Here is a 22364-nt window from a genome sequence, read left to right on the forward strand (position 1 = left end):
GTGGTTCATGAAATCCATGAACGTGGCAGGAGCATTGGTGAGCCCGAAAGGCATCACCACAAACTCATAGTGACCATATCGTGTCCGAAAGGTAATCTTCTGCACATCCTCCTCTCTGACCCTCATCTGATGATAACCTGAATGCAAGTCAATCTTGGAGATCCACGAGGCCCCCATGAAGCTGGTCAAAGAGATCATTAATCCTCGGGAGTGCGTAACGATTCTTCACCGTTACCTTATTCAACTCCTAATAATCTATATACATCCGATGCGACACATCCTTCTTCTTCACAAATAAAATCGGGGCTCCCCAGGGTGAACTGCTCAGCCTAATAAACTCATTGTCTAATAGTTGCTGCAACAGTGTAGACAGCTCCTGCATCTCAGGTGGAGCCAACCAATACGGTGCTATGGCTATCGGAGCCCCACCAGAAACTAGGTCAATCCTGAACTCTACTTGGCTCTCCGGAGGTATCCCAGGAAACTCTTCTGGAAATATATCCGCATACTCTCGCACCACTGGCGCATGCTCACCGTCGCCTTACCCGTTTCACGGGTATCCATAACATAGGCGACATACCCTGAGCAACCCTGCTGGAGGTAGCACCTAGCCCTCACTGTTGAACATAAAGCTGGTCCGCGCTATGGCCCCTCTCCCTGAATCACCAGCTCTCCCCCACTTAGGCTCCTGATCCGAATCAACTGTTGCGCGCAGTCGATTACTGCCCCATTGGGCCTCAACCAATCCATGCTTATAATAACCTTGTTCCCCCGCAATGGCATGGGAACCAAATCTACCAAGTAGCGCTCCTCGACGGTCAACTGAAAAGCTCGTCCCCCCACCACTGGAGCCTCTGGCTTGACCTTCCGGCCACCCGCAACTCGTGGAATCGCTAGAGTCGGCGCCACAACTGGCGTTGCTGCTGCTACTGTCAATCTAGGGCAGTTGGCCTTTTTGTGGCCCCTCTGATTGCAATGGAAGCAATTCAGGTATTATGTCTGAACAGTGGGGGCGGGGGGTAGTACAATCCCTACCAAAGTGCCCCATCTTGCCGCACTTATAGCAGCCAGACGATCCCGCTCAACAAGCTACCTCATGCAGCCTGCCACATTTCCTACAGCAGCTCTGGCCCGGCTGGCTCTTCGACCTAGTTTTGGATCCCTTGGGTTTCATCCTCAAATCCCTAGTAACCTGCTCTGTGTCAGCCTTCCTCTCCCTGAGGAGCTCCAAATCGATCTCCCTCTCCCTCGCCCTGGCAATCATGGACTCCAGGGTTGGGCAGGCTTAATAGCTGACATGTTCCCAGATATCAGCCCTCAACATGTCATGATAGCAGGTCTTCCGCATCTCCTCATCCCCTGCATACTGAGGTACCAACAAGACCCTCTCTCAGAACTTGGTGGTGATCTCCGCCACTGTCTTAGTAGTCTGCCTCATATCAAGAAACTCCCTGGTTCCATCTTAGCCCTCGTTGATTCGAGTACGGATCCTCTACTTCTAGTAGTACGAGCCCATACTACCTTCAACATCTATCTGTACTTTTCTCAAGGATTGCCTCCACTTCACCAAGTCCCTGTTACTAATACTGCTCTCCAAGCTAGCCTCATCCTAGGATTATCCTAGGGCACTCTTCGACCTACTCTCCACCATCAACTGCACAAGGAGTCCCTGCTATCCTTCCCTAACAAGCTTGCGAATACAATTACACATTTGCTTACTAATTAGTTAAATCTAGCTAGAACCCCTGTAAGCACAAACAAGCAGCATTCGTGCATCAAGTGACCATAACCAAGCATAACCTAATCAGGCTATCATACTACTGACTTACCAGCCGTAGCATATAGCTCCATAAGCTTGTACAATAGGCATATAAAGCATCCTTCCTAGATCCTTAGCCCTAATATAGCATGCAATTCTCATAATCATATCATATAACATAACATAGCATGTATGGGTATCTTGGGGAAGACTAACTTGAGCTCGTCCGGTCGCACGTGTCACACACCTTGTTCTTTCTCAAAACTCCTTATTTATTTATTTTTCTTTTTTTAGAAAACTATTTTCTTGTAAAAATCCTTCAAGCCCTAGATTTGAATCTAGACACCCTCAAAGGTGTTCCTGAATCCCTCAAACCAAGGCTCTGATACCAACTTGTAACATCCCAAAAATCAAGACCAAAAATTTTTGTTTTAATTATAATGCTTATAAAATTTGGTTGAGAAAAAAATTGCTGATATCACATTATTTCATAACCCATAGTTACATGTCTCAAAACCCATAGTGTCAGATAGTAATAATGTCAGAGTACAATACCAGAATTCTAAAATGCGGAATCATGTGTGTGTGATGTGTTACTACCCTATCAAATCTTTCCCATTAGACGAAGAGGTACCTGAAACCAAAACTGAAAACTGTAAGCATAAAGCTTAGTGAGTTCCCCCATCATACCAAATACCGAACAACACACATACTGTCGGGAAATTCTGGGGAGCCCGACCCACCTATGTCAAGCAGTTATGGGGTGCTGACCACCCCGTGTCAAGCAGTTCTGGGGTGCTGACCAACCCGTGTCAAGCAGTTCTAGGGTGCTGACCGACCCTCCGGTCTATCTCAACAGGCAATGAGGGACTATTTCACCCCTACAACTTGCAAATCATAATCATACTATCATAATCATGTTGTCATAATCATCGTGTCATAATCATACTTCCAAGCATTCCTGAGGTACTGACCAACCCTTCGCTCCTAACGACCGAGGCGGGGGACTATTCCCCCTACTACCGCTACCACATACAGCATATCATACTGGCACATAAAGCACATCTACTAATAGCAGCCTAGATAATTATCACCTAGACAATCATCTAACAACAATCCCTACTGGTGGGCACGCATTGTGGCCGTAGACCCACCTCTACTGGAAGGTAACTCACCTCGAAAATATCATGCTGAACTCCACAAAAAGCAGTCTCTAACAGCTGCTCTGATGACTCCCGGCTAACAAAAACACATTAACACCCGATCAGAGTATATAACACAACTTAGGGTAACATGACCATTTTACCCCATGGTCCAATTAGGACATTCAGGAGTCCCAATTCTAATCTATTAAGCCCGACCCTCCATTGGCCTATTAAAGACTTCTTAAGGCCCACTAATTACCCAATTCCCGAATTCGGCCCCATCCCCCTAGTTGGGCCCAAAAGCTCCAAGTCCAAAGGTAACAACTCCAAGTGTCCAATCTTGGCCCAATAGGCCCAATGCTTTAGTTCTAGATTTCTAACTCGAAACTGTTACTTCTCAGTGGTCCACACGGTCCCAATCCCAGTCCTAGATCCTTTAGGCCCAAAAGCCCATGGTTTCCATTCTGCATATGTATGTGCGGCGTACCTGGCAAGTACGCCCATCAAACTCTTGGCCGCAAATGGAGTTTAACCGTAAACGGTAACTGACCGTGAACAGTAACGGACCATGAACCACCCTAGTACGCGTAACGTACCAGGGTTTACGCTTAGCGTACTACCCAGTTTCCTTGGGACTTCACTTCTGACTTAATCCAATAAGTCTATACATCCAAAATGTAGATCCAAGTCCTTTAAGGTCTCCGAAGACATAAAGTTACAAACTTTAGGTGCTTGCATGGATGGTTGGGGTCAAAACATGATTTTGGTCCATTATACCAACTTTAAGACCATCTAACCCTTGCATGGTTTTGGCTTAACCACCAAGATTCGATTCTTATTACCCTAGGTGCTTCTAAGAGTCCAAAAGGACAGCTCTTAAGCTCTGGAACCACCAATACTCAAACACTCCTAACAATGGGGTCCAAAAAGGACATAAAAACCCCCATATAAACAAATCTAAGCATACAATGGCCAAGTATGGAACTTGATACCTCAAAAGTGTCAGAAATGGTGTTAATCCTCTAGATCTACAAGCTCTTGGTGGATCCTGGCTTCTTCTTCAAGCTCCTTTCTTCTTTTCTCACTAAAACAACAGACAAACACTCTCAAATGGCTTCTAGAACACAAAGGCACGCAAAGGGAGCTAGGGTTTTCGTGGTGGTTGGGTAAGACTGAAGGGAGGCTGAACCAACAGGGATTATGTTCTTTATATAGTGACCAAACTCTAATTTTTAGGGTTTAAGGATCTACACACATATGCTGGACGTACGTGCATGGATGCAGCGTTTCCTTTTCTTGAGTACGTTGAGCGTACATATCAATGTACGCCCCGCGTACGAGGTTCCTCAGCCCACTCTTAAGGGTCCAAAGTCAAAGTCCAACAAACAACCCATAAATTTATTAAGGAAAATACTCATAATACTTGGAAAAATCACGGATGTTACAGCCCAAATCATACTCCGAAGGCCCATAAGTCAAATAATCAACAAAGAGCCAACATATGGCCCAATTTTCCAAATTAGGCCCAAACCTTAACATGGTCTTACCTTAAGGCCCAATAATTTATTCTAGTCCAAACACTTTCCATTCTGATGGTCCAATATCTCGTAATCATCAAGGCCTAAATATGGCCCATCTATGGCCCAATTTTCCAAATTAGGCTCAAGCCTTTCCAATAGACCTTATACTAAAACCCAATCTAAATATTCTAGTCTATATATTTGTTCTTGGATGGCCCATCAATAGCCCAATCACCAATGCCCAATAGAATGGCCCAACTCAAGGCCCAACCAAAATTAGGTGTTTTTACATGAAATAACAATTAGGGTTAAGTGTTCTTACTAAACCCATTAAGGACTTAATCCATTAAGTCCATCACTCCACTAGGCCATTCATATAATGTGGTCGGGCATAATTCAAATTTCCAATCTAAAAGTCCAAATGCGGGTCCTAGCAAACAAAAATTAACATCTCCCAAAATAACATTAGCAAAATTAGGGTTTTCTAAACCCTAGATAGGGTTTCCCACCCACTCACAAGCTAAATAAGTACAAAGTTAAGCTATTGGGCCGATTACGGTTTCACTATGTCGAGCACCACCCACAGCCACCTCGAGAAGTGGTGGTTGACAGCGGCTCATGGCAGTAGCCACCACCTCACAGTGGTGGTGGTATGATTGTAGGCCAAAATAAAGACAAAAATACTCCAATCACAAATCCACACACACACAAAAACACAACCACCGGAGATGGTGGCTAGTGGCGGCAAAACGGTGGCAGCCACCACCTTACGGTGGTGGTGGTGGGCCTTCATTGATTTTCCGGCCAAAAAATGGCTCATACAGCAACAACAACACTGACAACATCATATATTCTAGACATACATCCACCCAGCCACCTTCCATGTGTCCGATGTCGCCGGAAAAATACAAAAATAATGGCCAAAGGCCACCGACGGCAGCGGTGACGCATCTGACAATGAACACACACAAAGGGACGGAGAAGAGGTGATAGAGAAAGATGGTAGATGGTCTTACCGGGAGCTTTTCGGTAGCTCGCGACCCACGCAGCAACGAACACAAAGCTTTCCCACGATCCTCGGCGGTTCTCTGGTGCCCATGACGTCTCTGGCAGCAAGGCATGTTGTGGCGGTGCTCAATGGGGATGCAGCAGACGGAACATGAGCGGTCGGGCTAAGTGATGCAAGTGGCAGCTGAGGAGGTTCTGAAGGTGGTGGCAGCTGAAGACGTGACTAAGGTTAGGGTTGTTTCAAGAATATGTGAGGAAGGGATATAGCTTAATCCCTTGTCTCGTTTCTAACTTGTGTCAAATTTTCTAAGTTTAGTCCCTCCTCCTCAAAACCTTTTCAACTTAAGTACAATATTTACGAAAAAACCCCTATCTTTAATAATTAATTACAATACAAGACCCATAAGTTACCCTTTAACCCTCATTAATAAAAATGTGGGTTTTAATAGCACAATGTGCACACCCCAATAATTAGTACGACTTAGGCTAAAATAAAATGCATAAAAATACATCTCAGAGTTCTAGGGTTTGTTTTTTATTTATTTTCTAAAATGGATTGTTACAATTCTGCCCCACTTAAATTAGATTTCGACCTCGAAATCATTCCATACTATTCCCGACATGCCGAACAACCTTGCACAACATACCCAAACCCCGAGCATATCCCAGCTTTCCCAAGGCAACCAAATTCAACCCTCATAGGGCTCTACCCCCACAAATGTATGAATTCCTTGCAACATAATCACATTTACACAATCTAAAATCTAAAGACTCGAGGTGGACAGACTCCCTGACAGACCGTCCATACCGAATTATTATCGAATCCAACCCACTTGTCTCCTAACTGGCTACTCTACTTCTAATAGCTTGAGGTCCTCTTCTAGGTAATAGAATCACTGAGCAATTATCCCTGCATATCACTTACACTTGACCAAGCCTCAGATAATTCTTTGAGTATGGGACTCGTTCCTGCAACGGTTAGACACCAACGAGAGTTGTGCAACATGATCAAGTCATCTACTCTAGGATTATCCAAACCTAACTGTAAGTGACCAGACATCTCCTCCGAATACGAGATACCCCACACATAAGTTCCAAATCACTAATACTGCCTTGGCTTATCTTGATGCTCTTAACAATAGAACCAATCCAACACACTATCACGAGAGTTGGCCTACCATCCAAAATTGAATCTACTCATTACTATTGAACCTTTCGATCGATTCCCTCGACGTAAGATACCCCAACAACCAACCCGATACACAACTCATAATCCGTGATTCACGGATTTGCAGTTGTATTTCACCCAACACTTTTTGGTTCATGACAACCCCTCATTAGACTAAGGTATAACGGTTACCAAACTAACGCTAAGACTACCAATCTCATACCTAGTCCCATCACCAGGTTTCTAAGAGTCCAAATAACAAATCTATCCAGCCTATACACCCTTTTACGTCACACACACTAACCACTCACTAAATCCTGAAATCCGAAATCCAATACCTTGACCCACGGTCTCTACCATACACTAACCACTCATTGAATCCTGAAATCCAAAATCCAATACCTTGACCCACGGTCTCTACCAGGTCCCACCTGTGTTACTATAAACAAACAGGGCTTACCCACAAGTCCAACCCAAACAATACCATGGAGCGGCATTCCCTATAGGTCCCACCCATCCAGGGTTACATAGGCCCAGCTCCACTTCAGACCCCAACGGTCCTCAATCCATAATGGAGAAATACTACATGAAATTCCTAACTGGCATGCCCAAGGCACAAATTAATATTCCCCATTTATGCTCATATCCACTACCAATGATAGTCAACCTTGAACAGATGAATACTACGATCCATTGCAGTGTCACAATACCTCTAACCAGTCATCACTACCACCCCGGGTTTCATCACTACCTAAATATCTCAATCCCAATGTCCAGAATTGAATTTGCATCAGTTAAGAATAGGTAGCGAGGCCTTACTCGACTCTCGGTCGGGGTCCATCCACAAACCTGCTATGCGTATAAGAAAATGTCGACCAACTATCGGGAGCTTTTCTGAACTCCCACTTTACAAGACCTCTAACTAAATGGTCACTTGTGTCATTTCTATACCTGACTAGGATGTGAAACTTGTCCTAGTTCCAAACCCGATCCAATTCCCGAAAATTCTGATCGATTCTCCCCCACTTGGATTCGGCGAAGCTCTTTCATCCTATAAGTCCGATGGATTCCCAAACCATTGAACCTCATATAATAGGTGTTGCATATAACTTGTGATTACCAATCTAGCATTCAATGACTAGAAAAAACCCAACAATTTCCCAACTAGTATAATCTGGGAGAATGTTCTTGAGATCTTAACCATTCTGGTGATCCAAATCACCTCTCATGGCACCATGCCATTTCCCTGAGTTCTTATGCTTGCGACTAACAACTGTAACCCTTTCCATGCACTAACGAACCTCTATTCTAACTTCTATTCTCAAGAAATCATTGAGAATAGAACCATTGAACCCTAAATCCGCTGGAGAACTATCACGCTAATCCTGACCAAAGATCCTCCAAGCAGCACCCCTGAATTGATCCTGACAAAGACTAGGATAACAACGGTACACACTGAACCCACTCGACAAGATATGACCCTCTAATGATTTATTGAAGACTTCCAGCATGTAGAATGGCATATCACACTTCTTGATAATATAATCCCGACAATAGCAGAAGATCCATCAAAGATGTTACTTAACCAAATCCCAAGCCCAAAATTCCAATATAGAACAAATTCCTGATAACCGCCCAGAAGAAAACAGAAGATATCATATTTGAAAAAGTATCAGAAGGAATCCCAACCTCTTCCCACCAATCATGTGCCTTGTCCTTCAGGAGGCAGGAAACAAGTCATACCTTGTCCCTCTCAGGACAAGAAATGGTACGAAAAGCATTGGCGACAACAGCCAACCATCTGTTGCTAGCAATGGGGTCCTTAGCCCCATGATAATCTGGAACGTCGATGTGCGCATCAATATCATGATCGCCTTTTCGGTGCGGAATGTACCCAACCTCTCATCACAAATCTCCAAGTTACCATCCTTAACCTTACTAAAGATCACAAAAGTTTGGTCACTGATACTGTACGTAATCGAAGACGAGGTGAACTCCCTCATCTGACCATAAGCTGCTAGAGTCCGAGCCTGATCCCTCACCACCACCGATTTCCCCTTTTCTCTAAAAATCATCGTCTACACCCGCCGGACTCTCTGGATTAGTAGCAGCAAGGCAATTGATTTTTTCAGGGTTTAAAGTCATGGTCTTCGGTTGATCGTCCCAGAAGCAGAAATTAAAATGAAACTAAGGAGCTGTTCAAATCGGTTCACTTCATCTTCGAGTTCTCCATCGTCATCTTTGGTTGATCGTCCCAGAAGTCATGGAAGAACTGTTCTCCCTTCATCATCACTTTTGATGCTTAATTACCCATCTTCTCAGGCAATAACAGTCTGTAATGGTAATCATATGTAATCAATCTTCCTTCTTTTTATTTTTTTTAAGCTTTTGGGCTTTTTATGAAGTTGAATCTACGAAGCACATGAACAAGCGTTTGGTAATGGTTGTTAACTACTTAGAATTCGTACAAGTTACAACTAATTGATTCTTGATATGAGTTATGACTACAATGATTTAAATAAAGATTTGTGCATCTGATTTTCCCGCCAAATGTTTGTTAAAATGCTTGAATCAAATATTTCAGCCATTTTTTTTAATATTTGAGCTATCATATCTCTCTCATAATAGCTTGGAATGATATGAAATTTGTTTCTGCATATTCTCCTTTATGTTAGCTCCAAGTTAGGTTCAGAAGTCATTTAAATTTGATTAATATTGGTTTAGTTATAGTCCTTCGAACATGCAATGTTACAGCTGTATTTTTAGCACTCTTTGTTCAGAAACATTTGTGATCTTTGAACTGTCATATTTACCACATTCTAACTTGTAATAAGTTGACCTTTTTCCAAAGTATTGTCCTCTGTGTTAGCTACAATGTAGTCATTGTAATTAGATTAAGTCGATAATTTGGATCAGCTGACTCGGGGAATACTTGATCAAGTGACTCGAGTACATTCTGTTAGAATAAATTAAAAGTCTTTAATGTCTAACACATTCTGTTAGAATTATAGTTTTATTCTGTTAGAATATACTGAAAGATATACTATTTTAAAGTTGATTATGTTTTTTTTTGGATTTAGGCTTGTAAGGGGATGCCATTGATGTGGAAAATGAAGAAAACATGGAGAACGAGAGTATTCTAGCAGAATGTTGTTATTTTTTAAGAATGTTATTCATTTTTGTTGATATTCTTTTAGAATATTTATAATATATTAAAATGTATAAGACTTTAAGTCTGTAAGAATATGTATGAATTTGTATTTAAGTTCGGATGTATAAGAATATATTAGAATGTTTGTTATTTTTCAACATATGATTCAAGAATTTTGTTTTTCATCAATAATATTCTATTAGAATAAAATTCTGAAAGAGTATCATTCTAACAAAAAATATTCTGGTAGAATAAAATCGGTAAAATTTAATTGAATTAATTAAAAAATTCAGATTTTTTTTTTTTAAATTAGGAGAATTAATCATCCCTAAAAATCCGAAAATTTCCTTTTATAAATGTAGTTAGTTGTCCAAAATACCCTTTTTGCTAAAAAATTGTGTGATTATATGGTACATGTTACCCCATTGTAATATCATACACTCTCAAATCATGTCCATTGATTAATTTCATCCGTTGGTTCAGATCTGTGCATTTTGACATAGAATACTTAGTAAAAATAAAATAACCTAAGCCTATATATATATATATATATATATATATATATATATATATATATAGAGAGAGAGAGAGAGAGTCAAGATCAAATAAGAAGGAAATTTTTGGTAGGAAGGTAAGAAGTTTTTTTCTATATATTTTTTTCACGAACAAACAAAATGAATCATTAGATGATTCATTTGTAAGATGATTCACAAGAAAAAATTCTCAAAAAAACATCTCGATGATTCATTTATACAATGATTTTGTTGTTATTCACTAAAATTGTCATAAAAATGAATTTTTTCTTAATTTACTTAAAAATGAATCATAAAGATGTTTTTTTGGGAATTTTTTCTTGTGAATCATCTAGTGATTCATTTATTTTGTTCGTCAAAAAAATATATAGAAAAAAAAACTTCTTACCTTCGTACCAAAAAAAATTTCTTACCGGATATATATATATATATATATATATATATATATATATATATATATATATATATATATATATATATATATATAACCACTAAGTCTACATCACTGTTCCAAACGTGACTTGAACTCTCACCTTGGGCACTTTACCAACTACGCTTATACTGCTAGACATTAAATTCTTTGATTTTGTATAATACAGACCAACTCACAGTATTGTACTATATTAGTTTTGCATTTTTTTCTTGTACCGAATAAGTTATTCGTACAACAAAATGTTTATTGTAATTAAAAACATAGCTTACAAATTTTCACCTATATATCAATCGAATTTTTTTTATAAAGAAATTTATTCTAGATTATAAATTCAAGGAAATTTATGTTTATGAGTAAAATTAAAACGAACATAATGGCACTACGTTGTAAGTTAATTAATTTTTAGTATTTAAAGTGTGTTGCTATTTTGCATAAGACGACGGATACACACCGCCTAAAACCTATGAAAACTAAAAATGATGTTATTCCATCACCCAAAATTAGAATCGACGTAAAAATCATTCAAGGTATCTCAAAAGCATACGTGGTTTATAATTATTTATCTAGGTTTAAAAAATATTGGGGTTTTATGCTTTAGAAAATAGGGTAAACTGCGAAAAAACAGCAACTGTTTACTCTCGTTATTGAAATGGCAATATACTTTATATTTTACCTATAACAACAATGTACTTATGCTTTTTACCTATAATAGTTTTTTTCATTATTATTTACTATATGCAATCAACCTATAATACAAGTTCCGGCCTCAGGGTATCCACAAAGAATATAGATTTTTTTAATATGTACTTATAATTATGTGTTATCAAGTATATTTTCCTTAGCCAAAGTCCAAAGATTGATTCCATTTAAGTGTGTATTTTGCCTGTCTTTTGGTAACAGTTAGTTTTATGTTGTCCTGGACCAAAAAGAAATAGAAAATGCGTGACACACAAATCAGCATTACAACATCTTGTAACAATTGCAATTAGGAAGGCATGATTTTATTTTCATCTTCACAAAATACAGAGTTTAAGATTCATAAAATCTATAAATGAAATATCCTCTACTCTGTATCTATACATGTAATTCCCTACCCTTCCATATATATAAAAATACCCATAATGTATACAGCGGCCGTATATGTTGTTTTTTTCTCATTTATTTTATGTTGGACGAAAGAAAGGAAGGAAGTGTCAACTTTTTTGGGTACGAGGACGGAGAGGAGATACACGTGTTTTTATTGGTTTAAGCTTCACTCCCATATTTTCAGGGTAAAGAAGCTCGGGAGCAATGCAGCGCGGACCAATAGGGCTCCTCGGGATGCCCATGAACCGGTATGGTTTGTACCATTTATATCCCATCAGAAAAGAGTCCAACGGGATCAGCATTGCATGAGGCTGTTCTTCATTCACCATTGATCCACAAGCATGTACCTTCATCACAATTTACGGGTCTAATTTGTTACACACAAAAGGGCAGCACACATAATATAGGTTGTACTGAGTTTGGTGAACATTGGACTAAGTCAGAGTGATGTACTTTTAAACAACTTGCATTTCCCAAAAAGGTTGAATAAGGAGGAAGAGGATTCGTCATCGGTATCTTGTCTATGCAAAAGAAATAAATGTCCTCATCCTCCTCTTATGAAAGATCAATTCTCTTATATAGAGGAATCCATTGTTCCTTCGCGAAACGGATGGAAAATGATCGGTTCCAACCAAAATCATTCGGTATGAATTCATATTTTACCAAATTACCACCCTTTTATCATCCCCCATCAACCAGTCCCACAGCCAACATGGGAAGGTAAATCAAAATGTGTTCACCTTGAACCCCGAGGCTTAATTTATGAACTTTCGCCTATCTTTTTTATTATCCATAAATAACTATTTGCATAATTATGAATATTTACATTTATTTTCGAAAGAATCGTACCTCAACAAAAGAAGAACATGTTTTACCCAAGTTTGCATTCATGTGAAGAGCTTCATTATGGAACGGAGAGCTGTCGCCAACAAAGATGATCGTTCGGCATTCAAGACTCTTTAAATTTTCGGTGATGTCTCGTCTCCTACCAAATTTAAATAAAGTTAGCATCTTAAAATTTGAAGAACAAATACTTTTGTAAAGTGTGATAAAGATTAGTGACTCATTATGTATCTACTACCTGCTGATTGCTTGAAGAAACCGCCATACGTTAATGCTATCTCTCTCATTCAATGACTGTAGGGAAAAAAAATATATGGAGTCCGGTTAGTGTATTAAATATGATTATAGAACCATATTATAAAGATAAAACAATTTAGGATGTTTCAAATCCACTTGTGTTTAGGTAAATGGGTCGAAAATGAAGAATCTAATTTATATGATCACACAAAGAATAAATATATGATTGTCCGTCTAATTGAAGTGGTGAAGATGGGAACCACAAAATCGATAGAACAAATAGCACAATGTCTACTTTCTTCGTCCCATGAGAATTGAAGCATTTCAAAAAAAAATTGTAAATTACCATTCAACCATAAGCTTATTTACTACTTTATCAATGATACTTATCGGAGGCAGCTAAGGTATTTTACTACTATATAAACGAGTAATTACAAGAAGTAGCAACATACTTTTATTTATTTGTTTATTATAGCATCTTACTTTCATTTCTTTCTGTTCTACGTTGTACTTTCAAGAATGATTTCCCAATTATAGCCATGTCATCCAAATACAAAGCAGTTGTCACTGCTACAGTTTAGTATATTAGAAAAATACAATGCTGTGATTCGATAGATTTTTCAATGTAAAATGTTGTAATAAGAAACAAAAATGAAGTGCAATGCTATAATAAAATGAAATGAAAATAAGATGTTATAATAAAAAAAAAATAACTGAAAGTGGTTTGCTATTTCTTTGCATTTATACAAAGTCAAACAATGCAATTCTCGCAGGATTCTCATTTTTACTCAAAAATTCGAAGATCTTATATCAATCGTGAAGTTGAGAGTGGTGTTTTTTACCTGAATCTTCAAATTTACCAATAAAAAACCATAATTAACCTTTAGAATCAAAGCGACGTCAGAAAACTAACCTTTCTGCATGATCGAACTATATCTGATTCTGGGACTTCTAGATTAATATTACCGCAAACTTCCTGATTTTATTCAAAAAGTATCTCGTGATCGAGATCATATAAGAAAAAGAAAGATATTTGAGTAAAATTATCGTAAGGAAAGAAGTCTGAGTATACCTTACTGAAGTATCTGTGAATCAATAACTCCTTCAACAAATCACTTATACCGTGATAATAGAGCAAATTTGACATGAACTACAAATAAAAGAATTTTTAAACATAGTTGTTGATTGATGAAACATGATCCATCAGTCTATACTTACAACCATGGTCAGAAGTCATTATGGGTTGTAAAAAAAACTAACCTTATTGTAAAACCATTCATTCCAAGAGGGTGCTCGGCATATAGGGGATATAAGTATCAAACCGGTAACTCTTTCACTATACTTTATCTGCAAAAAAAATAATAATAAATAAAATAAAATCCTCAGACATGGAAAACAAATTAAAAATCAGTTTTGTAAGTATCAATAACTTAACAAGAAATCATACCGCAAATTGTGTAAGTATGTACGCACCCGCCATTGCTCCCATACACATCACTGAACCGAGCCTGGGAAACTCAAAATACTTAACATCATGAAAGTTTATTAGTTACATAGGTATACGGGAAAACTGCAAAAAAAATTCTTACATATTTGCCTAATAATCGATTTAGTCCTTATATCTTTTTTTTTATTCAATAAAGTCCCAAAAAACGGTAATCGTATTCAATTTAACCTTTTTACCGGGTCAACAGGTCATCTAATTTTTAAAAATTACACTTTTGGCCCAGATTTCAAATTCTATTACAAATTTGGTCCAAAATTTACACTTTTGGCCTAGATTTTAAATTTTATTACAAATTTGATCCAAAATTTACCCTTTTGGTCCAAATTTCAATTTTTTTTATGAATCCATCCTAACTTTAATTTTTTTTTACAAGTTTTTTTTCTCAAAAAAAAATTTTGAATATGATTTTTCTTTATAAAAGCATATTTATACCAAAAAAATAAAAATAAAAATAAAAAAAAACAATTTCACATAAAAAATCTTATGTTTTCTATATAAAAAAAAAATTAAAAACAATTTGTATACGAAATACCTATTTATAAAAATAGGTATTTATTAAGTAAATAAATATATACAAATCCATTATTATAAAAAAAATATACAAACACGTATTTTACAAAAAAGAATGTATACAAACATCTATTTTATTATAAATATAGTTTGTAAAAAACATATTTATACGCACCAAAATAAGTGTTTGTATACATTTCTTTTGCAAAAACATATTTATATTTTTTTATAAACACCTATTTTATAATAAACGCATTTATATTCAAACACGTTTATATATAAACTTTATACAAACGCGTATTTTATAAAAATATATTCAAACACGTTTATATATATATATATATATATATATATATATATATATATATATATATATATATATATATATATACATGCTTTTGTTTTAAACCCAAAATAATCTATCAAAATGGGTTAATTTCCAAGTTATAAGTTACTATCTTCCAAAACAAATTAGATTTCACTGTTAGGAGTTTACCTTTTCATTACCTTCGTGTCAAAGTTGGGTGTCCAATCATACTTGTTACCGAATAGAGATAATACTGAAAGAAACTATTTGCATCCATCCCTTGACGCAGATAAAAGGCTAGTGTATATGTATACACCCAACACATACACATTTACTATGAAATAGTTGTTGGTATACATTTTTTTTATAAATATGTGTTTGTATACAAATGTATTTATAACAAAATAGGTGTTTGTATAGATTTTTTTTTGTAAAATATGCGTTTGTATACAATTTTTTTTATAAAAATGGATTTGTATATATTTATGTGCTTAATAAATACCTATTTTTATAAACATGTATTTCATATACAAAAAAGTTTTATATAGAAAATATAAGATTATTTATGTGAAAATGTGTTCTTTTTTTGTATAAATATGATTTTTTTTAAAGAAAAAACATGTTCATTTATTTTATTTTTTTTGAGAAAAAATGTTGTAAAAACCTAAAGTTATGATGAATTCATAACAAAATTCTAGAATCTAGGCCAAATGAGTCAATTTTAGACCAAATTTGTAATAAAATTTAAAATCTTTGCCAAAAGTGTGAATTTTGGAACAAATTTGTAATAAAATTTGAAATATAGGTCAAAAGTGTAATTTTTGAAAGTTGGATGACCTGTTGACCACTTAAAAATGTTAAATTGAATATGATTACCTGATTTTGGAACTTAATTGAATGAAAAAAGATATAAGGACTAAATCGATGATTAAACCAATATATAAGGACTTTTTTTGCAGTTTTTTACAATACTGGAAGAATTTAATCGGGCTTTTCTTCTGAAAATATAAAAGATTACAAAATTATTATATATATAGTCATAAAATAAAAAACCAATATAAATATTATATAATCATTACAAATTTAATATTGGATATTGGATATTAAAACCAAATATTAAAGAATATTTAATAAAATAAGTTCAGATTTAACCACTGACAGATTGTTTTTTTCCATAAAAACCACTATAAGGGTTGCTTGGTAATGATTGCAAAAAAACCATAGCACAAATATTTTTGTGGTTTGCCTTTTATATGTTTCAAAGCTTTGATGGTTAACTCTTTAATAAAAATATATGTATATTCGGGTGGTTAAAGGGAACAAGTTCCAAACTACAGTTGTATTTATAAAATTCAAAGTTTTATATAGTGGTTTTTAAGAAGAGAAAGTCAAAGTTTTAATAGTTACATCAAAATAATACTTCCCGTGGTTAGTCTGGAAAATTTTCAAAGAACAATGGTTTTTATGGAATTTGGCCATAATTTAATATTCGAAAAATAATAGAGATTTGAAGTTTGAATATAATTAGAGGAATATATAATATTATTGAATGACGGGTGAACGGAAAAAAGAAAAAAGAAAATAGTAAATAATAAATGGTTAACGGATATTACCAAAACAAAAACAAGCTCCCAAGGATTAAAAACACTTTAATAGTTAATTTTAATATTAATAACCTTTGAGAAACCTCTAAATGAGTTGCTCTAACGTGTTTTGATAAAATACAAGCACCAAGATTTAACATTGTGATTACCTAAAATGATTGAGGACCACAAGAATTTGATCACTAAGATCCTGAACAGAAGGCACCGGATCATCCATACAAATCGTTACAGCTCCTAACTGCAACAACTCTTGTACAAACCCCATTTATGTTAACAATATGTAAATACATAAAGAACGAATTAATAGAGGAAGTTATGAAAATGCAACAATAAGTGGTAAGCTTTTACAAATTTGTCCTTTACTTTTTCCATCATGTGCCATATTTTCTCAAATACTTTTTAAACACCATTACCCGGACATTACAAAAAATTGAGAAACAAACCTCATGACCAGGTGGAGTAATGTGATATATGCAGAAATTTTGGAGTAGCAACGAAGCTGAATGTTGACAGAATAATAGTGCTTGGAAACATGACGAGTCTACACAAAAAAATAATAATAATAATAAAGATCAATCAAAAGTAAATAAAGCAACAAAAGACAAGAAAAAAATGAGAAGATTTAGTGTTGGTTACGATTTAGAGCTAAATCAGGATAGGTAATCAATGGTGGCTTTTCTTGATCTCCATACACGGTAACAGACACAGAACCGCAGCCAGTCTGAATGATATGTTCCTGCATTAAGATTCCACCACAATAAAATTTTTGACATAATAATAATTTGGTCTAACTTTATTGTCGATCATTATATACAATATAAGATTCTACTATTTCCATGTTATCTATTTCATTAATGGAAACAACTTATATGCTGCTGCGGTGCTGCCTCCTATAAAATTGTAACATTTTACTTCAACACATCAACTCCAGTATCCCAAATACTTGAAAGATTATAAGAATGAAGGAAAGAAACAACATGAAAACAAGATCCGAATAAATGGAAATACAACAGATACCTAGTATTTTTGCATATAAAACTGAAATGTCCAACAAACTGTTCCAAAAACACAAAATGGGTTATAATAAAGGGAAAATGACATGGAAATGTAACTAATGCGAAGTCAGGTTTCATTTTTGGGACCTTACTGTAAGACTTACTTAGATATAAGGGGTCATGATTTGAAGATTGCCTGTTTTGGAGATCCAGTAGTTTTTGTATCCCCAAAACAGGCATTTTTCTGCCTCTTATATGTATGTTTTCAGCAAGGTTCTAAAAAGCTCGTCATGGTACGCCAAGGCTCCAAGGTTTGTATGTGTCGCCAAGCTTTACCAAAACGCCGCCTTAAGTTATATATGTGTATAAAAATAAATAATAGTTGAAAATACATATAAAAATATGAATTATATACAAAATTGTCGCCTTAAGTCACGCCTTACAAACGTCGTGGCTTGCCAAGGCTCGGAAAAACTTGAGGCTTAACATTGCCGCCAAGTCACGCCTTACGTTATTTAGAACCTTGGTTTTCAGAGTATGATTCCAAGATAAACCTTGACCCAAAGTATGTTGCATTTTCATGGTGTGAACACTCTCGATTGTGTAAGATTAATCCCAAACTCTTTTTAATAGATTGAAATATCTTCTTGACGCACTCTGAAGCTCGATAAGAACTATAAGATCTCTGCTCGATAATGCAAGTTTGATTTCGAGAGTTCAAATAGCTCAAAGATGTTATCAGATGTATATATGATAAGGAAACTCAATTTGTGCTCTATCCATATATACCAACACATACATAGGATTTAGAACTTCAGATACCATGGTTGTTGGTTTAGTGGTACAAATTACCATTTTTATTTCGATAGGGCTCAAAAAAGTAGATTAAATCGAATTGATATCCAAGTCAATCCGTTTTGGGTACAGATTACCAAAATTATTCACTTTTCTAGGGAAAATTACAAATAAATAAATAAATAAATTTTGAGTTGTTTTATGGTTTAACTAGTAATACTATTTTTTTCCAATCAAAGAATTATATTTTGGTCGGTTTAGTGACTTTGAGTCAATGCCTCAGTACCCAGCACTGAAGCCCACTGCCATCTTTCAAAACATCATAAAGATTCAAGGGGACACATACATTTCATCTAGAAAACAAGGGAAAGATTATAATTAATATCTCAAAATTCTTGTTTGATGAACACAAGTGGAGTTAATAAGGCTGTTGGATTGGATGGCAGCATTAACAAGAGTGATATGGAGGTAGATTTCAAGGAGTTGATGACAAAATTTACGACAAAGGAAGGTAGAATTTGGAGGAGGAATATGAAAATGAGGAGCAGATAAAAGAGATTGGTTTTTGTTGTTCGTGATAGATATGATTAAGAGCACAGTGCAACGGCCTAGATTTTCCATTATCGTGTTGATCGAGTAATGAAGAAGTGTCATTTGGTTAGCCTACTTGATCGCTCAAATGGGGCCATATAAGCACTAGTGAAAGGATTAGTAATTTTCCATGCCTTATAGAATTCTCAACATCCGTATATATACAAGAGGGTAGGATAAATATGAGGAAAATATATTCCTAATAGAGTGCTACCATTATAACTACATAATTACAAAAATCGAATTATATATAATTATCTAATAGTCCCCCGCATTCGAAGCTGTAGGTTGACGGATGCTCTAATACAACGAAAGGATTAATAATTTCTCATGCCTAATTGAATTCTCAACATCCCTATATATAAAGAGGGTAAGATAAATATAAGGAAAATAAAGTCCTAATCTAATGCTATCGCTATAACTAGATAATTACTAGAATAGAATTATATATATTTCTCTAATAACTAGTGTGTTCTAATTTTTTTAACAGCAAATCTAATCTACTCTTAAACTACTCTTTAATTTCACATATGTCCACAACGGGACTGGAAAACAGGTTAGTTGAACCTTGACGATTGTTGCATGGGTCAAATTTTCACCCCGTGACAAGTGGTATCAAATCTTAGTTAAGGCAGACCTCAAAGAAGAAATGGTGCGATGGGAGTAGTCTATCTGCAAGTGTACTCGAGAAGGAGTGTGAAAGCAGGATTTTGTCAGCAAGTACTATGTGGAAGCTTCTAGATGGTTTAAACAATCGGTTGTACAGAAGACAACTTGTCAGGAGCATCCCTGATGAGTCCATGGGAGGGCGAAACCAATTGGCACACGTATATTGTGAGGTTGTTTGCGGGATAAAGATAATTAAGGAAAAGTATGAAAACGGTATATAAAACCTATCAACCGATTATCTAATTATGATCATTCAAGTCTCAATGATAAGTCTTCAAAACACGTATCCAGATAGGTATTTGACAAAATGGGATTGGGAAATTGTGTAATATGTGAGTTCATATTCAAAAAGGTATCCAATAGGTATTTGACAAAATGCGATTAGGAAATTGTGTAATATGTGAGTTCATATTCAAAAAAAGATATTCAATAAATTGATCATATCACACAAACTTTGAATTTAGAACTCCATAAATTAAATAGAAAATGAATAAAACAAACCTTCCCGTCAAGATGGATAGTTGGCGTTTCCACGGAGAGGGAAGGACGGGAATAGGCCATGGCCGACGGCTTCTGTGTCCGACGGAACTCAAGAAGCCCTTCCTCTCCCTCTCTCGATCTCTCTCTCTACCTTCGTCCTTATGTTGGGTATTATTTTCTCTCTCTAAAATTATCGATCAGCTTATAAGAAGCAAGCATTTGTGGCTTATATATATACAACAAAGCGGGTCTTCCTCTCGATCCCTTTTTTTCTCTAAATGAATTTGTGGTTGCTCTCTCTATACATATATGTGATCTAACTGCAAATCAAGATATAAATAATTTTGTGGAAAATAAATGAAATGCATGCCTGCTGTTAAAGTAATTAAATCTACAGACGGGAACTACTAAAGGGTGATCGGAGTTACCCAGAGCTTGGTCGGCGACGATTGATGACTTGAAAGCAAGATACTCTCATGAACCAAATTTCTTTAAAAAAAATACTAAATATTTTGCATAAACAAAGTTTCTACACAAAATTATATAACGGTCCCTATGGTAAGCAACAAATACCACAAATAGTTCTCATTGGAATTTATTTTTAGTAGAGGTGATTTATATAGTTTTAATTTCTTATATGGTTGGTCTCTGTGACAAATGTCTTTAAAAATACACCGTCATATGTATGTAGAATGATCATCAATTTGCCCTTTTATATTGTTTTATATACCATTTATGTAATCCGTATAAGTAAGAAAAACACCCATGCCATGGTATTTTTATGTATTCCCTTTCATATCATCAATCCCTATCAATCGTCCATGTAACGTCCCAAAATTTAGAACCAAAAATTTTTGTTTTTATATCAAATAACCCAACAACCAAACATGTTTGACATAACCATAACGTATTCCAAAAGTACATTAGAGTCAATAAAGCAGAAGATCATGGTGTGTGTAGTGCGATCATCCCGAGCGCTTCCCTTTCGAACCGGAAGTACCTGAAACATAAAGTGAAAAGCGTAAGCACAAAGCTTAGCGAGTTCTCCAAAATGTTGCATACCATACATATACATCAGCTCAAGGTTGTACCGGGTCTATTTCACCCCTCAGTCAATTTCAACTCATATGTCAGCCCAAGGTTGTATCAAGTCTATTTCACCACATGGTCTATTTCAACCCATATGTCAGCACAAGGCTATACCGAGTCTAGTCCCCCCCCCACACACACACACACACACACATATATATATATATATATATATATATATATATATATATATATATACAGAGAGAGAGAGAGAGAGAGAAAACAGGCACACAAGCATACAACACATATAGCAGGAGTCACAAAGACTACAAGCAGATACAATCCCTAGTGTCCTATAGTATAATGAGCAAACTCACCTTGCAAAGCAGCTCGAAAGTAAACATGCCCTTAAAATCCCACAACATGTTCTAGACGCCACCTAGATAATCACATAAGGCAAAACCTTAATCCACCTATTACCAGTTGGACAAAAGTCCACAAGTCAAAAGTCAACCCTCAAGCTCAATGGTCAAAATCAACGGTCAATGTTGACTCCAACCAACCAACATGACATGGTCTTCCTTGGCCAAGTCGTGGTCCGCATACCACTAAACAGTCGGGAAAATCCCATCCGCCATGTCGTGGTGACCTAGGACCACGTCGTGGTTGTCAAGGTTCTAACATCTGAATGCATTAAGTTCTTTTCTTCGATTCCAAGAGCCCCAAAGCTCAGATCTGGTCTAAAATGTGATCTTGAAGGATAAAGTTTAAAACTTTATCCATTAGGACCATTCAAAGGTCCCAAACCCAAATCACTAAGTACCAAAAGGCTTAATAATGCAAGAACTTAAACAATAAGCACTAATTCCATAAGGTCCAAAATCCATCCTTTCCAGAAGTGATTCTAGCACCAAAACTTACCTAAAAGTTGGTGTTAAATGGACATGCATGTCCAATGCATGTCTTGAACCCATATTAGGTCAAAATGAGGGTT

General features: G+C 36.1%; 1 protein-coding gene across 1 annotated transcript; it reads right to left on the bottom strand.

The window, feature by feature from the left end:
• Positions 1-11702: 11702 nt before the first annotated feature.
• Positions 11703-20544, bottom strand: LOC145061617 (pollen-specific protein SF21-like). The gene is made up of 11 exons (XM_079009149.1): positions 20363-20544; positions 17448-17547; positions 17255-17352; positions 16961-17049; positions 14331-14391; positions 14144-14230; positions 13956-14033; positions 13797-13859; positions 12885-12940; positions 12653-12788; positions 11703-12150 (listed from the first exon to the last, which is right to left on the bottom strand). Exons 1-11 carry the CDS (start codon positions 20420-20422, stop codon positions 11911-11913), a joined length of 1068 nt encoding a protein of 355 aa, XP_078865275.1. The 5' UTR covers positions 20423-20544; the 3' UTR covers positions 11703-11910.
• Positions 20545-22364: the final 1820 nt, after the last annotated feature.

This window comes from Lactuca serriola, chromosome 7, assembly GCF_051521515.1.
Source record: "Lactuca serriola cultivar US96UC23 chromosome 7, Lser_US96UC23_V15, whole genome shotgun sequence".
Taxonomy (NCBI): domain Eukaryota; kingdom Viridiplantae; phylum Streptophyta; class Magnoliopsida; order Asterales; family Asteraceae; genus Lactuca; species Lactuca serriola.